The sequence below is a fragment of the Myotis nattereri genome (assembly GCF_964212035.1).
Source record: "Myotis nattereri genome assembly, chromosome: 13".
Classification (NCBI taxonomy): Eukaryota; Metazoa; Chordata; class Mammalia; order Chiroptera; family Vespertilionidae; genus Myotis; species Myotis nattereri.
Window position 1 is genome coordinate 6,805,513 of NC_138088.1, and position 23,476 is coordinate 6,828,988.

The 23,476-nt window shown below is 55.8% G+C and overlaps 2 protein-coding genes across 3 annotated transcripts in view; one reads left to right on the plus strand and one right to left on the minus strand.

Annotated features, from left to right (window-relative positions):
* Positions 1 to 211: 211 nt before the first annotated feature.
* RASSF4 (Ras association domain family member 4) overlaps positions 212 to 23,476 on the minus strand; it is a 28,935-nt gene continuing 5,670 nt past the window's right edge. The window contains exons 3-10 of one of the 2 annotated variants that reach the window (XR_013996757.1): positions 17,758 to 17,897; positions 16,737 to 16,825; positions 16,036 to 16,193; positions 14,131 to 14,232; positions 13,806 to 13,857; positions 13,125 to 13,246; positions 10,812 to 11,025; positions 212 to 719 (exon numbers count right to left, since the gene is read on the minus strand). Coding sequence is in view for 1 of the 2 variants with exons in the window: in XM_081105302.1 (XP_080961428.1) it covers positions 10,965 to 11,025; positions 12,300 to 12,397; positions 13,125 to 13,246; positions 13,806 to 13,857; positions 14,131 to 14,232; positions 16,036 to 16,193; positions 16,737 to 16,825; positions 17,758 to 17,897 (822 nt within the window). In the remaining variant the exon portion in view is untranslated. Of the gene's footprint in view, positions 720 to 9,727; positions 11,026 to 12,299; positions 12,398 to 13,124; positions 13,247 to 13,805; positions 13,858 to 14,130; positions 14,233 to 16,035; positions 16,194 to 16,736; positions 16,826 to 17,757; positions 17,898 to 23,476 lie in introns of those variants that run through there. The other variant, XM_081105302.1, reaches the window with a different exon arrangement.
* Positions 19,512 to 20,126, plus strand: DEPP1 (DEPP autophagy regulator 1; the record flags this gene model as incomplete). The annotated part of the gene is made up of 1 exon (XM_081105428.1): positions 19,512 to 20,126. One exon carries the CDS (start codon positions 19,512 to 19,514, stop codon positions 20,124 to 20,126), a length of 615 nt encoding a protein of 204 aa, XP_080961554.1.

Sequence of the window (23,476 nt, forward strand, 5' to 3'; positions counted from 1 at the left end):
TAGTTTGCCCACGACTTAGTCCATTTCTAGTAGTGGAACATTTCCATCCACAAATCAATGTAAAGCAGTTGTCATTTCTTCTCTCCTAAGGGGCTCCTAAAAGGAGGAAAAGGCCGCAGTGCCACGTTGGTTACCATAGGCTACCAAATGTACTGGCCTATTTGCTCCCGGTTTTAGGGCTCTAAGAAGAAATGCAAACCACAAACTGAGAATATATCACACTCTGGAGTATCTGCTTTATTTTTATAGAGAACAGAGTTTACTCAGGATAAAAATGTAAAGTATGAAATCTAACAATTTACAAAGGTCTTTCTGTTGCAGGACCCCGTGGTTGCTGTCAAAACTGCAAATCTCATTACATTTAAGAGAGTGGTGTTGGTCCAGCCAGAAGTTACTCCAGACACAGAACTGCTACACGCTAATGGTAGGTCCTCAACATGGCCCTGCTTCCAAGTGACTTGGCCGATTAACAGGACACCTGCTAAGCGAAGATCAAGTCTTTTGTGAAAGATGACTGCAATCACCGCATAGTCACACAACACTCTGGGATATCCCGTGGATGAAACTATTGCCAGCAAGGCCATCTTCTAAGACCCTACACCAAGTACAAGGCCAGGAGGAAGACAAAGTTCACGTTTGAGGAAATAAAAAACAGGCAAAACAAGTGATTCTTCCAAAGCTGCGCTTTTAGATGTTGCTTCAATCCTTAAAATAATTTCCTGGGAGAAAAATAAACAAAAGGTGGTAGTATGCAAAATATTCCTTTTTTATGAATAACTGTCATTAATAACACTAGAAACTGACATGATTATAAAAGATACCAAAAAAATCAGAATGTTAACATTTAATAGAATTAAAATCTGAGCTGAAGGCTGAACAGAATGTTGGACACAGCACTGTTCTGATGGTAGCTGAGATGTTTGCTAGACTGTAAATAATTAATTTCACTCAGAAAAGTTTAACTTAGATTTCAAAATCTACACATTGAACTACATTTGGATTAAGTAACTTTTGCTTTAGGTAATTTGCTATTACTTAAAGTTTTCCAAAGGAAAGGCAGGAAGGTGTGTACACTGTAGATTTTTATTAGCAAGTTGAGATTGTTTTGGTTAAATATGGTTTATTTATTCATGTAGGTCTAAAATGCTATCTCAGTTTGTCAGAGCACAAGAGAACATCAAAACTTCTGGAAAACAACTGACATAGTGTAACGCCATCACAAAAAAACTTGTGGCTTAATTCAGTTTTCATTTTGACTTTTAGAGTATCTTTTAATAAGAATTTGGTGAAAAACAGGAAAATTCTACTGATTTAACAGCTGTTCATAAGAAGGAAAGAAATAAAAGAAAGTTAATAGAAAGTGATGGGCCTTAAGAATCGGTGAAAAATCAATACATTTTAATATAGTGAATCTTGAGTCATACTTACAAACCGATAATTAATATACTACAAAACTTTACAAACATAAAACTTCATGTTACAGAAGTCCAAAACCAATGGAATTCACTTCTTTTCCTTTTTAATTATTCCTTCAACAGAAAGTCTTAAAACCAAAGTTAATGAAATTCCTAATTTTTATACATGTCATTAAAACATGATTGTTCTTGTCAAAATTACTCATGGAACACTTTCAAATAAGGTCAAGAATTTTATATTCTCGAAAAAGATGTTTTTAGTTCTCTGTACTCCAGGTTACAGAAATGAGAACAGTGGGACCCAGGTAATTTCTTTCCACCCGCCCATGTCATTAAACCCCGTGTTTCAATGTCTCCATGCTAGGGACGGACACACAGTGTTTAAGGGCTCTATTACAAAGTATCTCTAGTTCTGAGACAGCTTTTCCTTTTCCTTTTGTTTTTAAGACAGGGCTGAAATAGTGCCCTTACTTAGCGGAGGCGAGCCACCGACTTCCTTTTTGTGCCAGTTTTCCAAGATACTGCGTGAGTTTTTGCCCTCATGTTTTTGCCTGGAGTTTTGCGCGGCTTCTCTTTGTGCACCTTCGTGTGCTGCCTGAGGTGAGAGCTCTGGCTGAAGCATTTGCCACATTCACTGCACTGGTAGGGCTTCTCCCCCGTGTGGGTTCTCTGATGCTGAATAAGGTGGGAGCTCTGGCTGAAACATCGGCCGCACTGATCGCACTGATAGGGTTTTTCTCCGGTGTGAATTCTCTGGTGCTGAATGAGATTTGAGCTCTGTTTAAACCTTTCTCCACACTCATCACATTTATAGGGCTTTTCCCCAGTATGGATCCGTCGATGCTGTATGAGATTAGAACTCTGGAAGAAACTTTTCCCACAATCAGCACATTTATGGGATTTCTTTCCAGTATGGATCTTCTGGTGTTGAAAAAGGGTCGAGCTCTGACTGAAACTTTTTTCACATTCTGTACATTTATAGGGCTTCTCATCCAAGTTTCTTCTCCGTCTACTCAAGCTTGAGTCAAACCGTATTCCCCGTTTCTGCCGCTGCCAGCCTCTCTTGCGCTGGTTCTCAGAGGTCTTTCCTTGGCTTGCGCTCCGAGAAATACCTCCCTTCAGTTTTCCTAACCGCATTGTGAGAGCCAAATGTATTCTTAACAGAGTCCACTTGCTTCTTCTGAATTAATGTTTCTCTTCTTAGAGCTACAGAGCTCAGACTTTTCTGGGTGTAGAAGAAAAAACAAAAATAAATTACAGATGATTTGTTAATTATTTAACTTGATACCTCTTTAGATCCATCCAAATTGCTTCCATTTTTAAATTTAAAAAGTATTCAATATATATGAAAACAAAAACAATTTTGAGGAAAAAATACTTGCAAAGTAATTTTAATAATTCCAGAGTTTAAACTTAGTATTAGCAAATAAGTATCATTATGTCTTAATATTTACTCCCATGTTAAATGTCTCACTGGTGGCTATCTACTTAAGGAGTCCAAATTAAAGAAAGAAATGACAAATCATGCTTTTATTAACTACAGAATGCCTCAAAAATGTATACACACTTTAACAGCTAATAGCACAATTTTGAAAATGAAATGTATTTTAATAAACACTGCCTTTATATTTAAAGTGTGTGTGTACATTTTTTGGGACACCTATATTTGTCCTTATTCATTTAGCCATTCTACTTTCACAGCTATAGATAACAACTTTGCTCTAGCTTTTAGCGTAAACTGTTTTGAAAGTAGGAACTATAAGGAGTAGTAAGTTTCTGTGAGTTGATTTAACAAATGCTGGATGAGAAAAATGTCAATAAAGAAATGCTTTATTTTTTTTTCTAGATTTGAATGATCAAAGAGGACAATTCTTTGAAAACTTGAGGATTGTGTTTTGAAAGAGATTTTTAAAGAACTTTTACAGGCTAGTGAAAGAAACAATAGAAAAAAGGGTGCAGAGAAGAAAGATTACATATAAAAATAGGATTGGAATTTAAAAAATACCCAAATGCCAAATAAACTCAAAATTTCAAATAAATCAATTTATTTACATATAAAGTTATGTAAACTCCAAGTAGGTGAAAATGTACAAGAAACTAGGCTGCAAAAATATTAAAATTATTGGAACTATTTTCCACATCAGATGTCAGGAAGTAGACTTTGAAAAATTAGGCTGGGTCCTTGCAAACAGGCTTCTAAAGCAAATAATGAAAACACAAATGACATCAGTGTTCCGCCGTCCCTTCATCTTATTGTATAACTGAGAGTTCAGGCTTGATAGCGCTGGGGAATTTATCTGGATATTTAATAATAATATCTGCTGCAAGTATGGTAAGTATCAGAGAGCAAACTGCATTCAAAACAAAATCACAGCGATATGGCTACTTATCCTTTAACTGTAGTAAATATAGTATAGAACATCTATTACGAGGAGACATTTGTTAGGTCCATGGTACTGGAGTTCAAAAAACAGCTATAATAGTAATTATACACTGAAAAAACACACCTTTACTTTTTAATACCATAGAAGTGAGATCTGGCAGGAAACTCAGAGCCCACCTAATGCACCTCCGACACTGTAGATGGGAAATGATACTCCAGGTGCCTGCAGGCCAGACACGGGCCGTGTATTCAGCTCTCATGGCGGCTCCAGGCGGCCGCCCCGCGGGGCAGGGCCCGCGCCTGCCCGGGCGGCACAGCACAACAGGCGTGCGTGCGGCCAGCTCTGGGCCTCAGGTGGGCATCGGTGGCTGCAGCGGGCGGCGCGGGGAGCCTGAGGGCAGCGCCCGCTGCTCTGGGAGCCGCTAACAGGACTGCGCCCGCTTTCATGCCGGACCGGGAGGACACCGCAGCAGCCAGGCCACCAGCGCTTAGCCGCTGTGGTTCTCAACCTTCCTAATGCCGCGACCCTTTCATACATTCCTCATGTTGTGGTGACCCCCAACCATAAAATTATTTTCATTGCTACTTCGTAACTGTAATGTTGCTACTGTTATGAATCGTAATGTAAATATCTGATATGCAGGATGTATTTTCATTGTTACAAATTGAACATAATTAAAGCATAGTGATTAATCACAAAAACAATGTAATTATACATGTGTTTTCCGATGGTCTTAGGCGACCCCTGTGAAAGGGTCGTTCGGCCCCCAAAGGGGTCGCGACCCACAGGTTGAGAACCGCTGGGTCAGAGGCTGAGCGTCCTTGTCAGTCGGGGCTCCTCAGAGCAGCGCGGTGCTGCTCGGACATCAGCCCCAACACCCGGGGCGACCGAGGCACAGGAAGCAGCCCGCCCGCCGCCCCGGCCCCGCTGCAGGCCCCTTAGAGCCTCCCGCTCCCCGGGCCTCCGCCGGCCGCCGCCCCCGCCCCCGCCCCCGCCACGCCCGGCCTGCCCAGGCCCTCTCACCCCCACCTCCCGCCCCCCGGGCCTGCCGCCCGCTCCCCGCGCCCCGCGGGCCCCACGCACCGCGCCTCCCGGACCCGGCCGATCCCCCGCCGCCCCGCTCACTGCGCCTCTCGGACCCCTGCCGACCCCCTGGCTCCCCGCTCGGCGCCCTCCAGACACCGGAAGTACAGGCGCCGCAGCGGCTCTAGGAACGCGGCGGAGCGACTCTATGGTCGCGGCCCCTCTCCCAGTGGCTCCCTCCTCCCGCTGCTCCCGCTGCTCCCGCTCCTCCCGCTGCTCCCGCTGCTCCCGCTGCTCCCGCTCCTCCCGCTGCTCCCGCTGCTCCCGCTGCTCCCGCTGCTCCCGCTGCTCCCGCTGCTCCTTGTGGCCGAGGAGGAGCCCTGTGCCTTCCGTCAGGGCCGAGGGGCCGCCACCCAGACCCCGGCTCCAGACTTTTTTCTGCACATCTGCGGGGACTGTTTGCTCTATGTACATTAAAATGAGATAAAATTTATTTAAAAACCTGTTATTAGTAAGACAGTCATTAATTAAGACTAACTCCTCCCATGTCCCACATAAAGGTGAATTGCCTCTTTAGTTACCTGAAAACAGTTTGGCCAACCACAGAAGGCCCAGATGTGTAGATCAGAGAAGTAGAGAGTTAGAGGGGAGGCTAGGGGACTGTCAAGGGCGGGGGGAAAAAAAGGACACATGTAATACCCTTTGTAATACTTTAAGCAATAAAAATAATAATAATAAAAAAAATAAAATAAAATTATGGCACGGTGACTGCCAGAAAAAAAAAAAAGAAAATTTAACAGAGCCAGAGACTTATCAGAAAATCATAAAGCATCCTATCTAATAAAAGAGAAACATGGTAATTAAAAAAAAAAAAAAAGAAAAATGAATTTTGAAAAGGAGCGAGATGAAAGTCATGCAACACAGGTGCGTAGGTAGCCAGGAATGGACAGAGTAGGAGGTAAGGATGGACAAAGGCAAGAAACAGAAAAGGGTATGGGGTGGGGAGGAGGAGGAAGATGAAAAGAAAAAGGAGAAAGAGAGGGAGAGGAAACAAGCAGGGTTTTATGCCTTCACTTATTAGTATAATTATAGTCAAGCCTTACTGAACGCTTATCATGTGCCAGGCACTGTTTGCAGCATCTCAGTCCATATTCCTGTGATAGGATTGTTTCCAAGCGTTTACACTGCCCTTTTTGTATTTTACATCCCTGCCTATTGCCGTGCGACTTTCACTGCCTCCCAGGGAACGACAGCCCATCCCACTAACGCTGACTTTAGGTGTGAATAGCATTGGCCAACTGCGTGTGAGTGAGCGGACATGAGTGTACCATGTCCCAGAAGAAGCTTTAAAGCATCGTTTCTGCCTCCACTCTTCTTGCCTCTGCCTTGGGAATACTGTGTGCCAAGTGGGGGCTGCTCCTCCAGTAGGACCTGAGAGAAGACATGTGGAGCGGAGATACATATGCCCACCTGCAGCCACCTACAGTCCCATGTAACATGACAAATAAATGCTCTGTTTGTCATTGAGATTTTTGGTGTTATTTGTTACTGTAACAAAGTTGACTAAAAAACCTCCCATAACTTTAAGAGATAGGAACTGTTATTATCCTTATTTTACAAATGAGAAAATGGGCACAAGTAACTGGCTTTGCTTTTTTTTCTTTTTTTGTAAAAAAAAATTATCTTTATTGTTGAAAGTATTAGAGATGTCCCCCTTTTTCCCCCATTGACCCACTCCACCCCACAGCAGCCACCCCCCTACCCCCGGCCTTCACCATACTACTAAAAGTGTCCATGGGTTATGCATATCTATCTATCTATCTATCTATCTATCTATCTATCTATCTATCTATCTATCATCTATCTATCTATCTATCATCTATCTATTATCTATCTATCTATCTATCTATCTATCTATCTATCTATCTATCTATTATCTATCTATCTATCTATCTATCTATCTATCTAAAGCCAGTGTCCCTGACAACCAAAACGACCAGAGACAAGAACACCATGGCCTCTTGCCCAGGCTGGCCCCACACCCCAGGGAGCAGTTAGGGGTGCCCCTAGGCAATGTGATAGGGTGTGAGTTCGATGGGGGAAGGTCTTAAGGGTCTGCGGGGTTGAAGTGGTCGGCCCGGAATAGGTCTGGAGTGTGCTCAATTTCATCAGTTGTTATCAGCCTATCCAGGTTTTCTGACTTTTTCCGATTCAGTTTTGGAAGATTGTATTTTTCTAGAAACTGGCCCATATCATCCACATTGTCCAGCTGTTTTTACACTGGGAACGGGTTGGCTCTGATCGCATCTCCTGGCTGATCGTGGCTGTGGGACTGAGGTGGGGCTGCTGCCCACCAGGACACCTGCTCAGGACAACCTGCTCCTGTTCTGCAGCTGCAGGGCACCTGTCCCGCCCCCACGGGCACAGTGGGCATTGCCAGGTCCTCCACCTGGCCTGGCCTGTGCTTTGTGTCCCAGGGACCAAGGGACCAGATGTTCCTGGGTGAAAGGCCCCGTTTTATTTTGACAGTGGGAAGGTCTTGAATCCATTTTCTGGTAAACATCCCAAGCAGGTAGAGTATGGCTGTCACCAGGGGAAAAACAAGGTGTTTTTCGATGCCTTTCTATTTGTTCTGGCCAAACCACCGTTCTTCCTGAGTCCACTTGCTATTTTGCAATCATGTTGATTTCATCCTGTTTGTTATTTTCTCTGGTTCCTGAGCCCAAGCCCGGGAAGACAGTCCTGCTGTAGGAGAGGGCATGCTCTCACCGGAATCTTCAGTCAATCTTGGGATACACTTACTGCCTGAGACGCTAGTTAGTGAAGGGGCATCTGAGAAATACGGAAGGCCTGTGGAGAGAAGACCATGGAGGAAACCACAGAGCCCACTGGGGAGGGTCTGAAACGGAGGTGTCACAGGGAGCTAACGCGCAGGTTTTCAAACGGCCTCTGAAGAGGAGATGTAGTGCCGATAAAAAGGCTCGTGAAGCCCTCAGATGATCACGGAAGTGCCCCTTTCCCCTTTCCTGTGCTGGTGGCGTTTGTTAGCCATGATATGCAGAAGTTAGTTTTGATAATGTCTATTTTAAAAGTGACACTTATCTAGACCAGCATTAAATTAAATAATATTGTAAGAACTGCAAAAAACACCCTCAATCTCTTGTCGGTGGAATGGGGTTCTTTCACAGACTCGCAAGGGAAGCATTCTGGAAACCCAGTACGGGGGGTTGTGACGTGCTGGATGTAGTGTGGCGCCAGATGCAAAATCAAAGGACTGCCCCTGGGATCCCAATGTCTCATCTCCGTCTGTCCTGCCATAAAAAATCCAACCTTGCTCTCCAGGCCCAGAAACAGGGCCAGAGATTTTGTGCCATCCTGCTACTGTAGTGAGCGGCGGCTAGGGCCGCATGGTTACTATGGAGAGAGAACGCAGGAACCAACAGGCCAGCTCTGTTACCCAGCAAGAGCGAGAGCTTTGTTAAGCTTGGATTATACTGTCTCGGCCTTGGGGAAGGACCATGCATCCTTTCAAACTAACCAGTCAACTTCCCAATCTTTGCTGGGCTTGTATGGGATCCTCCCCCTAACCAATCCATTTCCTAGCTCTTCTGGGATTGTGTCCCTTATCCAATCCGATCCTTATCCCAGGCTAGACTGACAGACCTCTAAGTGTCATCTTGGGTCCTACTGCGCATGCCTCACAGTAGAAGCCCCTCTCCTGCGTCATCCACCCTCACCTTGGCTTCTGCTGCGCGTGTGCCCAGCAGGGGAATTTCTCCTGCTGCTTGTACGCCTCCCTTGGTGATGACCAGTAACAACCGTTCTGCTTCCTTTGGGAATTAGAGGTCCCCCAGGGGAGTGTGAAGCTGTGGCTGCCTAGCGGAGCAAGCAGGCTCAGTGTCCGATTCAGCTTCCCAGCATATTATGCTTAATAAGTCTGCTTCCCTGTGCTCCCTTCCTTTATTAATATCTAGCTATGGCCCTGGCCGGCTGGCTCAGTTGGTTAGAGCATTTGCATGTACTCCAAAAAGGTTATGGGTTCGATTCCTGGTCACAGCACTTATGGGGTGACCGATCGATGTTTCTCTCTCACATCCATGTTTCTCTCTGTCTCCCTTCCTCTCTTTAAAAATCAATAAAGCATATCCTCTGGTAAGGATTAAAAATATATCTATATATGTAGGTGCCTACGCTAACAAACCCACAAACAGGTGAGTGCTTACAGAGGGCTCCTGACCCTATGGCTCCCCGTGTGCCAGGCCTGGCCTGCCCCGGGCTGGCAGGTGTCTCTCGGCCTGGCATGCCACACACAGTCGTAACCACCCAGGCTCAGCCGTGGGCCTCCTCCCAGGGCCCTTCACTGGCTCCCTGCTCTCAGGGTGCCTCCCGATGAGGGAGCCCCGAACTGCGGTGGACTGGGGCTCTGTCCTTGTCCCTCCAGGGCGGAGCAGAGGCTGGCACAGGAAGTCACTCAGTTACTGCTGAGCACTGGCTGGCAGCTGTGCTACACCTGAGGTTGTAAATAGCGGCTGGGGAGTAAAATGACCTGTTGGATTTCTTTCCTACCCTCGCCTTGGCCTTGCCGCCACCCACCTGAGCCCGTGCCTGGAAGATTCCTGATGCTGAGAATCTGTGATTCGGGATGACCCTACGTTCCCCGGCCAGGCCACCCACAGACCCCCACAGGGATGACCCCTCCTCCATGTCCGGCAGCCACCTCTGTCCTCAGGCCCCACACCCATCCCCAGGATATGCACAAAAATGAGTGAGTTATGTCTGTGCACAGGCAGCGATGGGGCTCAGCTCTGGCTCATCTGCCAAATTCAGCCACACACTCTCCAGGGTAAGAGTCTCAGAAATACAGCAGGGGGTCAGGTGACACACATAAGCGAAAGGAAGGCGTGGTCCTGCCTCCTCCAGCTCAGTGGAGCTGCCTCCTCCAGCTCAGTGGAGCACACCTTTATTGAGCACCTAGGAAACCGCGCTGCCAAGTGGCGCAGACAGCAAACCTCGCAGCCTGGCTGCTCCCCAGCTCTGCTCCTGTGGGCGCTCCGAGGAGCCGCTGCTGAGGAGGAGGGGGAATCTCGCCGCCTGCATTTGGAGGCCTCGCTCGTTCTCCCCTTTAAGTCTGCCCCCCACCGGCAGTGGGAAAAGAATTTGGTCTTTAGCTTGCTGACACACACCACGACTGACATAAATTGTTGCATAGTTTTGCAGAAGACTTCTTATTCCTTCCAGAAATTCTCCATCAGCTGACCAACCCACATGGTTCAGTGTCTGGCCCCAATGAATTCAAAGCCCTTTCTCCGCAGGCCGACATTTCTCCTCATCGCACACCTTTGAGGGAAGTACTTTGCATGGAGGCTGCAGCCCAGAGAGGGACAGTGTGGCGGGGCCTGGGCACTGCCTTCTCGAGCTGCTGACTACAGCCCCTGGACCCCGGACTCTCCCACAAGGTGTCGTACATCCAATGCCATGTGGGCCACCTCCTCAGTGAGTTCCTTATAAGAATTCCTTCAGGTCTTGCGGAGGAAGTTTAGAGTTAGTGCTGCAGAGAGAAGAGGTGCTTGCGGTCTTATTCCTGTCCGGCCTCTGCCTCCGGCGCACTGGGCTGTGTGAGGCTCACGGAGTGACATCAGATGTTTGGAGGCCAGGAGCCCGGGACGCCATGGTGAAGTGATGCTGGGAGTAGGCACATTCCATCCCGGCAGAGCTCCTGAGCGCAGCACAAGGTGGCTCACGTGGACGCAGAGGACGGGGCTGGGCCCTGCGGGGCTGAGCCAGCTCCCAGGGCGCCGGTAGGCACTGCTCTCCTAAGCAGGAGGTGTGGCGTGAACAGGACTAGCCACGCCATCCAGTGGCAGGTATCAGCGCCAGGGCTGTTCAGCGCCCAGAGCAGCCTTTCATGCAGCTCCCACTGAACCAGCAGGAAACCCCACCAGCAAGTTCCTGCTACTCAGGCCAGCGTCTGGGTCCTGCGAGTGCTCACCTTGGAGATAAGAACCAGGGATGTGGGATTCGTGGTACTTAGGCAGGTAGGCAGGTGCTGATTCCTCAGGTGGGGCCGCCAGTCAGGGCCCGCTCGCAGGCACTGGGTGTGCACTGGCTGCTGGTGGCTTCGGGAGAGGCGGGCTCCGGCTGGCTACTTGGCCTCCACCAGCTGCTCCAGGCGCTGCAGCATCGTCAGACGCAGGGCTTGGAACCTAGAGGGAGACACAGCCAACAGACTCACTGACACTGCAAGGGATGGGGCGGGGGAGGGGAGCAGAGCGGGGGAGCTGCAGATGCCTAGGCCAGGAGGGTTCCTGACTGGCTGATTAGTGCCACCGCCTGCCTTCTGCCAGGAGGGAAGAGCCAGGCGTACACCCTGTGGGCCCACGGGCTGCCAGAGGCAGGCAAACAGGGCTGCACACGCTGCCAGCCTCACAGCTACATGCTGCCATTTCCATTCCCAAGACTGTCCGGTATGGACAGGCGCGTGCTGGAGTGGACAGAGCACAGAGCCAGGATCGGAGCCCTGGGTTCAAGCCGGGGCTCAGCAGTCACCTGTGCTGCAAGCTTCCTCACCGTGGGCCTGTTTCCTTTCTGCACCCTGGAAAGACTGACCGGGTGGCCCCAGGGCCTTTTCAGGTCCTAAATCCTTCAGTGACCCTGCTGACTGCCCACATGGGGCTCAGCTGCACAGACGGAAGTGTGGGGGAGAGAGGCGGGCGGGGGTGGCTTCCACGGGTCATTCAGCCAGAATCCTAGCCAGTCCTCAACTTCAGGCCCTAGCAGTGAGCAGTCCCCTCCCCGCCCCGCCCTTTCTAAGAGGGACTGTTTCCGGCCCTGGCATGGCACCTCGCACGTGTCCTCTCCATGCTTGGCTCTGCAGAGGGGCATGTAACCTGGCTAACCTCTCACAGTTGGACCCTGTGTAGCTTCCCCAGGAGCTGCCAGGTGACACCTGCTCACCTTTCCACTAAACTGGTCCCCTGCACCTGAGTTATAACAACCGCCCCTTTCACAGGCTCAGACTCCCACTGGCATGAAAGCCCCGAGCAGGCTGACCGTGAGTAGAGCTGGATCAGCGGCAGAACTCCCAGCCCTGCTCCAGGGTCCAGCATGCTCCTGCCTGATTCTGCTGCCTGGTTTTCAGCAGCTTGTGTCCCTCCCATCTGGTGAGGTGCTGGATGGGGGTGTGGGCTGCCTCCTGCTATTCTGGCAAGTTGCCACCCAACTTGGTATCAATGCCAAGCAGGGGGCCAGAGGGCCTGGCTGGAAAGCCAGGGTTGGCAGGCTTCCCTGAGCCATGCGAGGGCACTTGGCACGTCTGGAGGAGAGAGCTCTCCCAGCCCTGGTCCTGCTGCTCTACCCTGCAGGCTGGCCTGATGGACAGGGCCCAGGACTGGCCCTTTAAGCACTGGCCCTGGATGCTCTACCCTGCAGGCTTGCCTGATGATTAGGACCCATGACTGGCCCTTTAAGTGCTGCTTACTTCATGGTCAGTTTGATTATTTCTCTTTGCTCCTCTTCTTTTAATTTTTCAATAAAACTGTCCAGCACCGGCATTTCAAACTTAATGTACTGAGCAACCTAGAAAATCCAAGAACATTTTATTGTGCTTTAAATTAGAAGCCAGAAACGTTTTCTTTCCCTCAGGGTTTCCATAGGTCCAATTCAGCAACGTCTTATGCCCATGGAGGTGGCTGCCCTCCTCCCACCCCCAGCACTGCTCTGTGTGCTCCAGGGCGGGCGGGGGGCCCTTTCCTCAAAGGCAGCTACTCTCCCTGGGAGGAAAGACTAAGCCAAGTATTGGGAAAAGCATTAGACAGTGATCAGAGGCGCACAGGGTGCTGTCTGGGGTGCAGGTGGGGACACTGTTTCATACAGTGGCATGAAACTGTACTGGCCTGTGGACTTAGCTGCCTGTGGACTTAGCTGCCTGTGGACTTAGCTGCCTGTCCACAGGCCCAGCCAGGCCCTCGCTCAGAAACCCTGTGTGGACCTTTAGTGCAGTGACAACGGAACACTGCAGTGAAGGAAAAGGTTCCACCTGGCAGGGGAAAGCGCAGGCAGTGGCTTCCTGGAACCAACATCTCCCTCTGAGGCAGCCCATGGCGCTGGTGGTGGCACAGAGGGGTGGGGGTGGGGCTGGAGCCATCATGGCCCTCGCGTGGGGCCCTTCGGGACAGCCACGCGGTCCCTGGAGACCACGTCCAAGAGGGCTGCGGCCAAGGACACCTTTGGAGCCCTGAGAGCCCCCATGCTGTCCGCCAGCCCCGCCTCAGGAGCAGGCCTCCCAAGCCGCGGCCCCACTCACGTCATGGGGCACCTCCTCTCCCAGGTCGGCTTCCATCAGGAATATCCTGGCAATTTTCTCACTGGGCCCGTGCAGGACTCTGGAAATCAGCGGGTACTCACAGTCTTTTAATTTTGTCCGCTCTGAAAAGAAAGGTGGTTTACAAAATTCAGGGGGCATGAGGAGCGCCTTGTTCCCGGATGGACGACAGCCGTCAGGGGCCGCAGGGGCCCTCCTCCAGGCCTGGCTGAGACCATGGCCCTGAGTGTGTGTGACCATGTCATTCACAAAGACCCACTTGGGCAGGGACCGTCCAGGGAGGGGAGCGGGGAGGAAAGCGGACCCGGGAGGCTGGGCCCACAGTCGCCTTCCGAGGGGCTGCCGAGAGGACGCAGGCTCGGCCACTGCACTGCTCAGGGCTGAGGGCTTCCCTCCAGCTCACAGACGCTGGTGACCCTCCCCAGCCCTCCCAGTAAGTGAGCCAGGATGGAAGCTTCCCACGGGGGGAAGTGGGGGTTCTCAAAGGGACACGTGTGCCCTGGTCGGGCTGGGAGAGGCTTCGGGGTGCAGGCACAGTGGGTCCCAAGGCCAGGAGGGCAGGTTGCCCTGTGCCTGCCACACAAGCCAGCACAGCCCCCAGAGAAGGAACGAGGTGGGAACCTGCCTTTTGTTTTTATGATCTGGGCAAAGGCCGGCACTCACCCCCCGACTCGTGAACAACGTAGAGTGCGAACTCACTGGGGCCGTTCTCCACCTGCAGCGGCAGAGGCTGAAGTCAGACCCGGCTTCCAAGACCAGGGACAGAGGGACTCCTGGCAGCAACCACACCCCCGGGGCCACACACATAGATCCCACACACCCGGCCCACCCGCCCCACCATCTCTGCTTCCAACCCCAGAGCCCAGCTCAGCAGAGAAAACCTTGCTAGACCTTCTACCAGGGCCACAGACAACTCCCCCCACCCCACCCCGTCGCCAACCCCTGGAAGACCACCCGCTCGGGGACCAGGCGCTCGGGCCACACTTACCCGGAACTTGCTGAGCAGCAGGCTGAGCACCTGCAGGGTGGTCATGGTGCTGTTCACCCTCACGTTGGTCACGGACCCATACGCAGGCGTAAACACGGAGGTCTGCACAGGGAGGGGGGTCAAGGCAGGGCCGGGGCCGGGCTGGCACGCTCAGGGCCGGGCGCACTGTCAGCCACGGGCTGAGGAGCGCGGAGCAGCAGGCGGACGGGGCTCTGGGAACACCGGCGCCTGCCTCACACACAGACCCGCGTACCAGCCGTGCCCATGCCTGGGCACACGCGGGGAGGCTGGGACGGCTCAGTCTGACTGAGAAAGACGCCTGCAGAGCTACCAGGGCAGCCTCTGCTCCTCGGAACCAGTGGGCTGAGGTAACTCACAAGGGACGGGGACCGGCCTCTCCCTCCTCGTTCTATCCATCAGTGCACCAGGTGTTTGCTGATTCTAAGGCAGAGAGTCCTCGAGTCCACTCCGCTCCACTCTCCCAGGGGTGCCCAGCTTCCCACTTTGCCCTTCCAGGCTCGGCCCTTTCGATTATTCCACATACCGGTGCCCGGAATAACCTTTCAAAAACGCTGCGCCACAAAGTGCTCTGAGCTAGCCCCATGCTTCACCCCCTGGGCACCAGGGCCTCCCGTGACCCCACTCCTGGGCGCCCCACTCCCCAGATTCAGATGCGCACGTCCTGTCTGGCCCTCGCTCAGCTTTCCTCGGGAGGTGACTGGGACTTGCGGTGTGTCCCCAGCTGGTCCCAGTACCAGAGCCAGGCTCAGCCTGGACTTGCCTTCTCCACAGAGAAAATGTGGAATGACTCTGGGCTACAGAAGCAGCCTAGGCCTTCGGTCCCCAGGAAGGATGCGATACAGAGAGGAGCCCGGCCACTGCGAGGGGAAGAGACGTAAAGAACACCCGAGTCCTTAGAAGGCTTCTCTGCATGCAGTGCCTTGGCCCATTCTCAATCTCTCCTTCAGCTCAGTCCGGGTCGCTCACTCCTCCAGGAAACGGCACCCTCAAGCCATCCTGGGTCTTCCTGGGCGGAGCAAAGCTAGCCCGCTGCCCCTCAACCCTCGCTGCACCCTAGCGGGAGGGCGGGGGGCGCTGGGAGGTCCCGACAGCCAAGCAGGGTCTTGTCGACTTGCCTTGCTCATGTCCTCACCCTGAAGGCCAGGCCTCCCCCGGCGTGGCCTGAATGGCTCGGGGCAGGCCTCGCCCGAGCTGCTGCTCTGCCACTCTGACCCCGGGACCTCCATCCCCTCACACTGGTTCCTGGGCTGCTGCTCGAACTGGAAGCCCCTGCTCCATTCCCAGGATGTGCCTGTCACAGGAGACTCCACCCAGGCCTCACCCAAGCTGCCACTCGTGCCCTTTGCAGTAACGACCAGCTTCTCCTCTGGCCGTTCAGTGTGTTTGATGATGTCACTCCCTGAGCTTGGTACAATACACGCTGGGACAAAGGCTGCGTGCCGGGAACCAGGGGCAGCGCGCACTCTCTGACGCAGCCGCATGTGCCCGGCACACCTCGGCCTCGCCAGCTCACTCGCCCTGCAAAGTGCCAGCAGGGTGCATGGTCCCCAGGACACTGTACCCAGATGAACCTCAGGGAACGCTGCCCAACGAAGACCTGCACAGACCAAAGACAGACTCAGCGTGTGAGAGTGGATGGACAGTGAGTCTGTGGTGAAAAGTACAGGCTTTGGGGTCAGGAACTGGGACGTTATTTTGATGGGACGCTGGGCTTGCCCTGACCCCGCTTCTCCACCTGCACGGCCACCTGCACACAGGGAGGTGGAGCGGGTACTGACGTGGCCATCCTGCCTGGCGTGTGGCGGGCCCAGGGGTTTTGCCTGTGCTTGGGGCTGGTTGTGGTCAGCGTCAGGGCCCTGGGCAGCGGCGAGGCCGGGACGTCACCTTGTGGTTGTAAAAGTGCCCGTTGATGGAGAAGCGGTGTCGCCGGGTCCTCTGGGTCTCGCCGGGGGTGCGGCACCTGGGCCTCCTCTGGATCACACAGGCCGCGTCGCTCTTGGTGCGCATCAGCTGTGGGGTCTCCTCGTCCTCCTCCAGGGGCCCTGCAGCGGGAAGGGAGGCGGGGTCAGGCCCCGGCGGAGCACCGGTGACATGCTGTGACGCTGTCCCTGTGTGGAGGCGGGTCCCGGCAGGAAAGGTGACCCCCAGGTAGGACCACCTGTGCGACCACATCACCGCGCCGCAGCTGTGGGCCTCGCCTCCGGGCACCCAGGGCAGGTCTTTGGCAGCTCAGCCCCTGCTCTGAACAGGCCCCTCACTGGGTATGGGGGGCATGGAGGCCAGGGGGGCAGTTATGGACCCCAAGTGTGAGGACGAGGCCCCGGCCTGCGCGGCCAGGAGGGCGCCAGGCCCTCTGCGAACTGTTCCCTCTTCCTGTAACACTGCACGCGAGGGGGCCGGTCACCGACGAACCACGTCACCCCTGCTCCCTTCCCGTTGCGTGAGGCGTCAACGAGGACCCTGTGCTGCTCCTGAGGACAAGTGGGGCTCCTCGCTACTCCCCAGCACTGCTCTCCAAGGCGGGGCCCCGGGCCAAGCCCCCTCCCACCAGGCTGAGCGCAGGCCCCGGCCGCTGGGCCGCTTACCTGAGCTGTCGCTGGCACTCTCAGGCCTGTGCTCGGAGGGCTGAGGGCCTGGCTGCTGGGCAGTGCCACCCTGCAGGAGCGGCTCCTTTCTGGAAAGACATGAGCACGATGCGGCAGAGAAGAGTGACCTAGAGGGCCAGCTGCCTGTGTGGACGGCACACAAGCCAGACGCCGGACAGGCCGAGGGGAGGCTGGGATTTCACACCAGAGTCAGCATAAATATTGAAAGAAAAACACAGTATGGCCAAGTGTCTGCTGGGCAAAGAGGGGGTCTGTTCCGAGGACCCTGTGGCTCTGCTTTGCCACTGCAGGACACGGGGCCACCAGGCGGAGGCAGGCCGAGTCCTCTGCCCTGTGCCACGTGGGCTCCGGCATCCCTCAGGCCTGGGGAGAGCCGGGCAGGGCAACCTTCAGGGGGCCGACCCCTGGGCCTCTGGGCTGGGGAAGGAATAGACCTGATGGGAACCAGCCCCCTAACTGCGCACGTGAATGAGCTCCGTGCTAAGCCTGTGCTGCTTGGAATTTGCTACGCGTGACTGGGCACACCTGTGGGTGCGCCAGTGGGTCAAGGTGCTGAGGGTCCTCGCAGCAGCGACTTGATTTGAATATTTGAAGGGGGAAATGATGATATTAAATGTTGGTAAATTTATAAACATAAATTCTGATATTAAAATAAAAGCAGAGCAGTAGCAGGTGAAATCTACAGCCCTCTCTTTGCAGACCAGGTGGCTCATGTGGATGTTTGAGAAACACAACTGGCGGGATGGACCCTGGGACAGTCTCAGGAGGGCAGCGCCTTGGCTGCCATCTAGAGAGACCCCCCTGGGGCGAGGCTGCCGTGGGCAGGGGAGGCTGTGGGCTGACGCTGTCATGAGGGGACAGGGCTGAGCCATACTATTGTGCCCCCTACAGGAGCGGGCTTTGCCCTGAGGCCCAGGACCCCCCACCAACACCCCAAACAGTAAGCTCAGGTTGACCAGGTGCCACGGAGGCCACCCAGCCACCCGAGCCCAGCACTCACAGGCGGCAGCTGGGCTGCCCGGCGTCCAGGCGGCTGATGAGAGGTGCCGGCTCCCGGTCATCCTGCATCTGGAGGCGGATGGGCCGCCTCAGCCCCCAGGCGATGTTGAGGAGCCCCTCGATGACCAGAGCTCCTTCCTCCTGTGGGGCCTGCACAGTGAGCCTCTGCCCCGGCCCGGGCCTCAGAGTCACTGCCCGCCTCCCGCAGTCCCCCAGGACCCAGCCCTTCGGACATGGGACTCCCCGGACACTCAAACCCCCCAACACGCACCCTCCTCCTGGGGGACCTCCCTGGGGAAACCTAGGTGCAAGGCCAGGCCAGCCAGATGAGCCTGCTTGGCCCACACCTGGCAGGGGCACGGCGGGGGGCGTGGCTGGGACGGTGTCCCACGGGAACCCAGCCGCTGTCCACACAGCAGCCAGGAAACTCGGTCTGGGAGCCTCGGCCGCACCAACATCAGCGCAGTACAGGGCGCCCTCCACCCGCACCGTGCGGGTCGCAGCCCCATCACCACTGGAAAGTACTACATCTGGGAAGCAGTAAAACCAGGACCCTGGGCGCTGCCTTGGTCCCAGGCCAGGGTGGGCACTGTCACCTTGGCGCAGGCTTAGGCAGCAGGCCTCCAGGGCAGGGCCTCCTGGGGGAGGGGGGGGCGCGGGGGGGGGGCAGGGCAGGCTCCGGCTCCGCCACTCTGGCTCTAGGCTGGAGTGTCTGGGGCTCAGGGGCTGGTGTAACCCACAGTGGGTGGGTTACACCCACCCACTAGGTGGTGGTAGCAGCCCTAGGGCAGCCTCTCCCGGCCTGGGTTGAGGTGACCGGCAGTGGTGCCCGTCCCGCCCCTGCCCTGCAGAGTAAACACTTCCAGCGCCTCCCGCGGCACAAACACTTGCTCCTGGTGGGCGCTGGGCCAGGCCCGCCCCCGAGCTGTTTTCCTGAGAGCCTCCCTGACAGCTATTTTGGGCCTCGTGACAGTAGCTGACTGGTGGGAAGGTATAAAAGCCGCGGTGGGGCCTCTGGGTTTGCCAGACAGTCGGAGAGGGTTCTGCTCTGCACAGTGGCACATCGGACAGAGGGTGGCACACTGTCCTTACCCTCATCCCGACCGTCTGTCCCCGGACACAGGGCTCCGACCGCTGGGCCCGCATCTGCTGCCCCCAACTTCGTGGGGCTTCCCGAGCCCAGCCTTGCTCCTCCGCATCCCTGCCACCCCCAGAGCCCCTCGGCCACAGGTAAGAGAGAGTCCCGCTCCCTGGTTTGAGATAAAACAAATGGCTCTGTGTGTCTTCCCGGGTGGGTAGTCCTCAGCCGGGGACCTGCCCAGCCTCAGGGAGGGTGAGAGACGGGGAGCAGCCAGTGGCAGTGACTGGCTGCAGAGGGCTCTACACCACAAAGGGTTTCACAGGAGCTGCCACTCATGTGATTCTCACACCACACGCCCCTGTGAAGCAGGTACCTACAACCCCGTTTTATGGATGAGTAAGTAGAGGCTTGGAGAGGTGACACTGCCAAAGGTCCCCGAGTCAGGAAGGGGCAGAGTCTGGTTGTAAACCTAGTTCCCTCCGCCTACAGTCCGAGGCTGGGTTCTCTTATTCGCATGGGCTTTAACATTAGCAGAGAGGAGGGGCTCTGCAAACTCACACAGGCAGCCTCAGCTGGGGCGGGGCGGGCGGGGCAGGGGGCGGGCGGGGCATGGCGGACCCTCACCCCAGTTCTCTGTCACCCCACAGGTGGCTGCTTCCCAGCCGTCGGCAGCCATGAGGTCCCGGCTTCTGCTTTCTGTGGCCCGTCTGCCCACAATCCGGGAGAGCTGGGAGGAGGTGCTGCCTGGGGGGCCCAGGCAGGACCCCGTGGCTTCCCCGAGCCTGGATGACTACCGGAGGTCCATTTGTCAGCTGGCGCAGCCCACCTCAGCGCTGACCGAGGCTGCAGGCAGGGCCCAGCCCAGCAGACGCCCCTGGCAAGCCCGGGCCGGCGAGCAGAGCGGCCCCCCCGGGTCCCTCCAGGACTTCACCACTCACTTCAGCGGCCAGCAGCCCCCGAACACTGCTGGCCCCCGGGGCTGGCTCTCCGGGCAGTCCCAGGAAAAGCAGCCACGATGCAGGGGCCTGCCAAGGAGGACGGCTCCCTCTGCGGACCCCTGGGGTCCTCACAGAGAGATGGAGAGCAGCAAGGCCGGGGGGTGCCCCAGAGGGGAGCTCTATGATGCCAGGGCACCGGGGCGCTGTCCGGTGGGACCCTTAAGGGACTGGCACCAGGGCTCCCACGCTTCCCGGCAACCCATCCGGGCCGCAGCCTCCCCGCCAAGCTCGCGCCCCAGCAGCATTCTCAGAACTCTCTATTTGCACCTCCCGGTGATCCATGAACTCTGACCCCTCCCCAGTAAAGGCTTCTGTACAGAGCAAGCTGGCCGCGTCACCTCTCCACTTTGCCCGCCCCGCGGCGGGCACTGCCCCTGGCAGGCCTCGGAGGGAATGAGGTTCTGAGGGGCTGCCTGCTCTGGGGCCCTACCCCGAACAGTGACAGCCTCCCTCCCGGGAAGTTGTGCTGCGGGCCCCACGCTCACTGCTCCCTCCTTGCTGACCGCTTGGGCCCGTTCCTGGATAGTTTCTCGGTTTCCTCATGGCAGAAGGGGGCCATGGGACCTGCCTCCTGGCTGCTCCGATGAGCAAATGAGATAACAGTCACACATGTCATGGGGCACATGTTGGAGTCCATACCCTTAGCTGCTGCCTGTGTGGGAAACAGGTTGGGGGGCGAGGAGAAGCGAGATCTCACCCCCCAGTGGTTTCCGAGCGAGGCCCTGGGCGCTCCCAAGTCAGTCCCTTGGCCCCAGCTTCAGAGCCCAGGTTCCATGAGCCCCAAGGGAAAACGTGTCTCAGCAAGTAGCCCCACTGTTTTAGGGGCGCTGTCAGGGTGGCATCGGGGGTACCTCAGTGGCTCCAGCTCACAAGTCCTGTTGAATTATCAGGAGAGTTTTCCCCAGACTGAGGGCCAGGACAGAACCTGCACTAAGCCTGTGGATGCCACGTGACTGCACCAGCTGATCCTGTCCCCCCCCCCCCCCGCCCCCCGATCCCTACCCCTGCCTGCCTCCACCCAGGGACCTCAACTGTGGGGGGAGAAGTGCAGGGTGTTGCCTGGCTACCCTGTTCTCAGACAAGTCCAGGGGGCAGGGCTCACTCCTCATATCCTCAGGCCCAGGTCAGCCTGGCCACTCCTGGGGCCCCAGAGACAGGCAAAACCCCGTTTCCTCGAGGCATCGGGCAAGCACGGAGGTGAGGGGAAGACTAGGGGAGAGGGAGGGTTTCCCTCTCAGAGAGGCAGGTGAGGCATCAGAGAACCAAAAGGATCAGGCCCGAGAACCGGCCACCTGCTCCCTGGGCTGGCAGCGCTGGCTGGCCGGGCAGGGGCGGGGGCAGAGAGGAGAGAAGGACGGAGGGGGCTGCAGCCGAGCCCTCAGCCTACTTCACCTCCCCCACCTCCTCGCTCTGTGGACCATCACACGTTCTTTTCTTTCTTTCTTTCTTTAAAAACAGTTTGTTGTTGTTGTTAATCCTCACCCGAGGATATTTTCCCATTGATTTTTAGGGAGCGTGGAAGAGAGAGGGAAAGACAGAGAGAAGCATCAGGCCTGGGAGGAGCCTGCAACGAGGCCCGAGAGCGGCCTCGAACCCGGGACCCTTTGGTTCACAGGGCGAGGCTCTATCCACTGAGCTAAGCCAGCTGGGGCTCTTCCCTTTTTTAAAGCTCCTTTTAAATTGGTTTGGACTTTTAAATTTTTTTGTCTTCTTTTATGCGTTCTGTGGGGCGGCAGAATGTAAACCATACATTCAAAAGAGGAAGCTTCAGACCAGCAGTTTCTCAGGTTCCCCATCTTTTCGGCGGGGACACCAACGCCTGCCCTCACACCTGAGAGGAGGGGGGACTGGACAGCCGCTTGGAGATGGAGGCACAAGCGCCGCATACACATGTCTGCATCCGTCACACCGTGCGGCTCCAGCTGGCGGGTCTTGACTGTCCTGCCAGAGCGCCCGTGGGAGGGGCGCGAGGGCTGCCCGGCCCAGGGGGTGCCCGGGGGCGCACCGGGCTCAGCCTCGCTCAGCCCCTTCGCAAAGCGGCAGGAACATGGGTTGGAGGATGACCTGGCCAGTGCCCCCGGCTCAGGAGCCATGCTGCTGTGTGGGGGGTCAGGCAGCGGTGAGGGGACCCAGGGCTCTGGTCTCCTCTGCGAACACCTCTCAATGTGAAAGAAATTAATCGCACTTTCAAAGGTGCCAAAATAACAGCCAGAGGGAAGGGCTTGGCAGGCAGCGTCCACCCTCCTGCTCAGACAGCCTTGGGGGAGGGAAGGACCTGGAGGGGGAGGGCCGGTAGAGCCTCACTCTCTTCCCACCCACGGTCAGAGCAGGGAGGACACACTGTCCCACCCAGGGCGGCGGCAGGAGGGAACTCATCCCTGCGCTCACCTGCCCGGGACCAGTGGTCTGCCAGAGCCCCTCGGGGCCTTTCTCAGGCCCAGCAGGCGGCTGGGGGTGGAGTGTGGGGACTGGGCTGGGGGTGGAGTGTGGGGAAGCCTGGAGTCCACGAGAGCTGAGCATAAGGTTGGGTGGGAGGCCAGCTCTTGGAGGGGCCGCACAGGCACCCACCGGGACATGGGGTCCCGCTGCCTCCGGCTCACACACTAATTAGTGAAGACTTTCCCCACGGGTGGTGCCCGTTTTCCTCTGGAGACGCCTGCGAATGCTCTGCTGCCTTTAAAGGCAGATTGCTCCCAGCTGCTCCCGCTCTTCACTGTTGCACAAACACAGTGACCCCAAAGGCCAGGCTCCCCACACAGGATGCTAGTGCGTTGGCCTTCTCAGTGGGTGTCCCGCACACCCAGCTCTCCAAACACGTGCCCCAGCCATGGCCCCCGGCCCCTGACCACTGACACCTTCCTCTCTCCATGTTCTATGCACCCGGTGGGCCGGTGGAGGAGAAGGTGCCCCCAACAGTAGCGCTGGGGCCGCCAGGGCGCCAGGAGAGGCCGGGTGACAAAAGGGAGGGGTCTCTTCAGGGCCCCCATGGCCCCGGGAGGCGCACCTGGTGCTGAGCCCTCCGGCAGCCGGAAGGCAGCTCAGGTGGGTGTCCCTGCTCGATGCTGGCGAAGGTGTTGCTGTATTCACACCTGTGCTCAGGCCTCGAAGCCACACCAGCACTTGCGCTCTGCAGGTAGCCTGCCTTGGAGGCTTACGCGTGGGAGCCTCCATCCCTTTGACTGGAAAATGGTGGCTCCTTTGTTGCAAAGCTCTGTGTTACGGAAAATAAACAGAGGCAAAGTACCTGGTGCCTGGCTGCCCGACCTCAGGGCCTACAGTGCCCACGGGGAGGCTGGCCTGAACCATGAGTAACCTGAGCACCCCAAACTGCAGAGGCCCGGCCGCTGGGTGGTGGGGGGACGTGGCGTCCCGGGAACCAGCCACGCGTTCCAGTGTCGGAACCCCAGGCCTCCCACGCCTGCAGCCTCACATTTGGTGGCTGTCACCTCCCATGGAGGCGCACTCCCTCGGGCTGGCACCCCTTGGTTTAGGCTGCAGAAGGTTCCTGAAAAGTACGCTCTGGCTCCAGGGAGATCAAGCCAGACCCTCACACGAGTTTTAGGGCTGGAACATGAAAACCCCACTGCGGGATGTAAACGTCCCACCGCCGCCGGGGCTGCCGCCACTGCGAGTCCCCCATG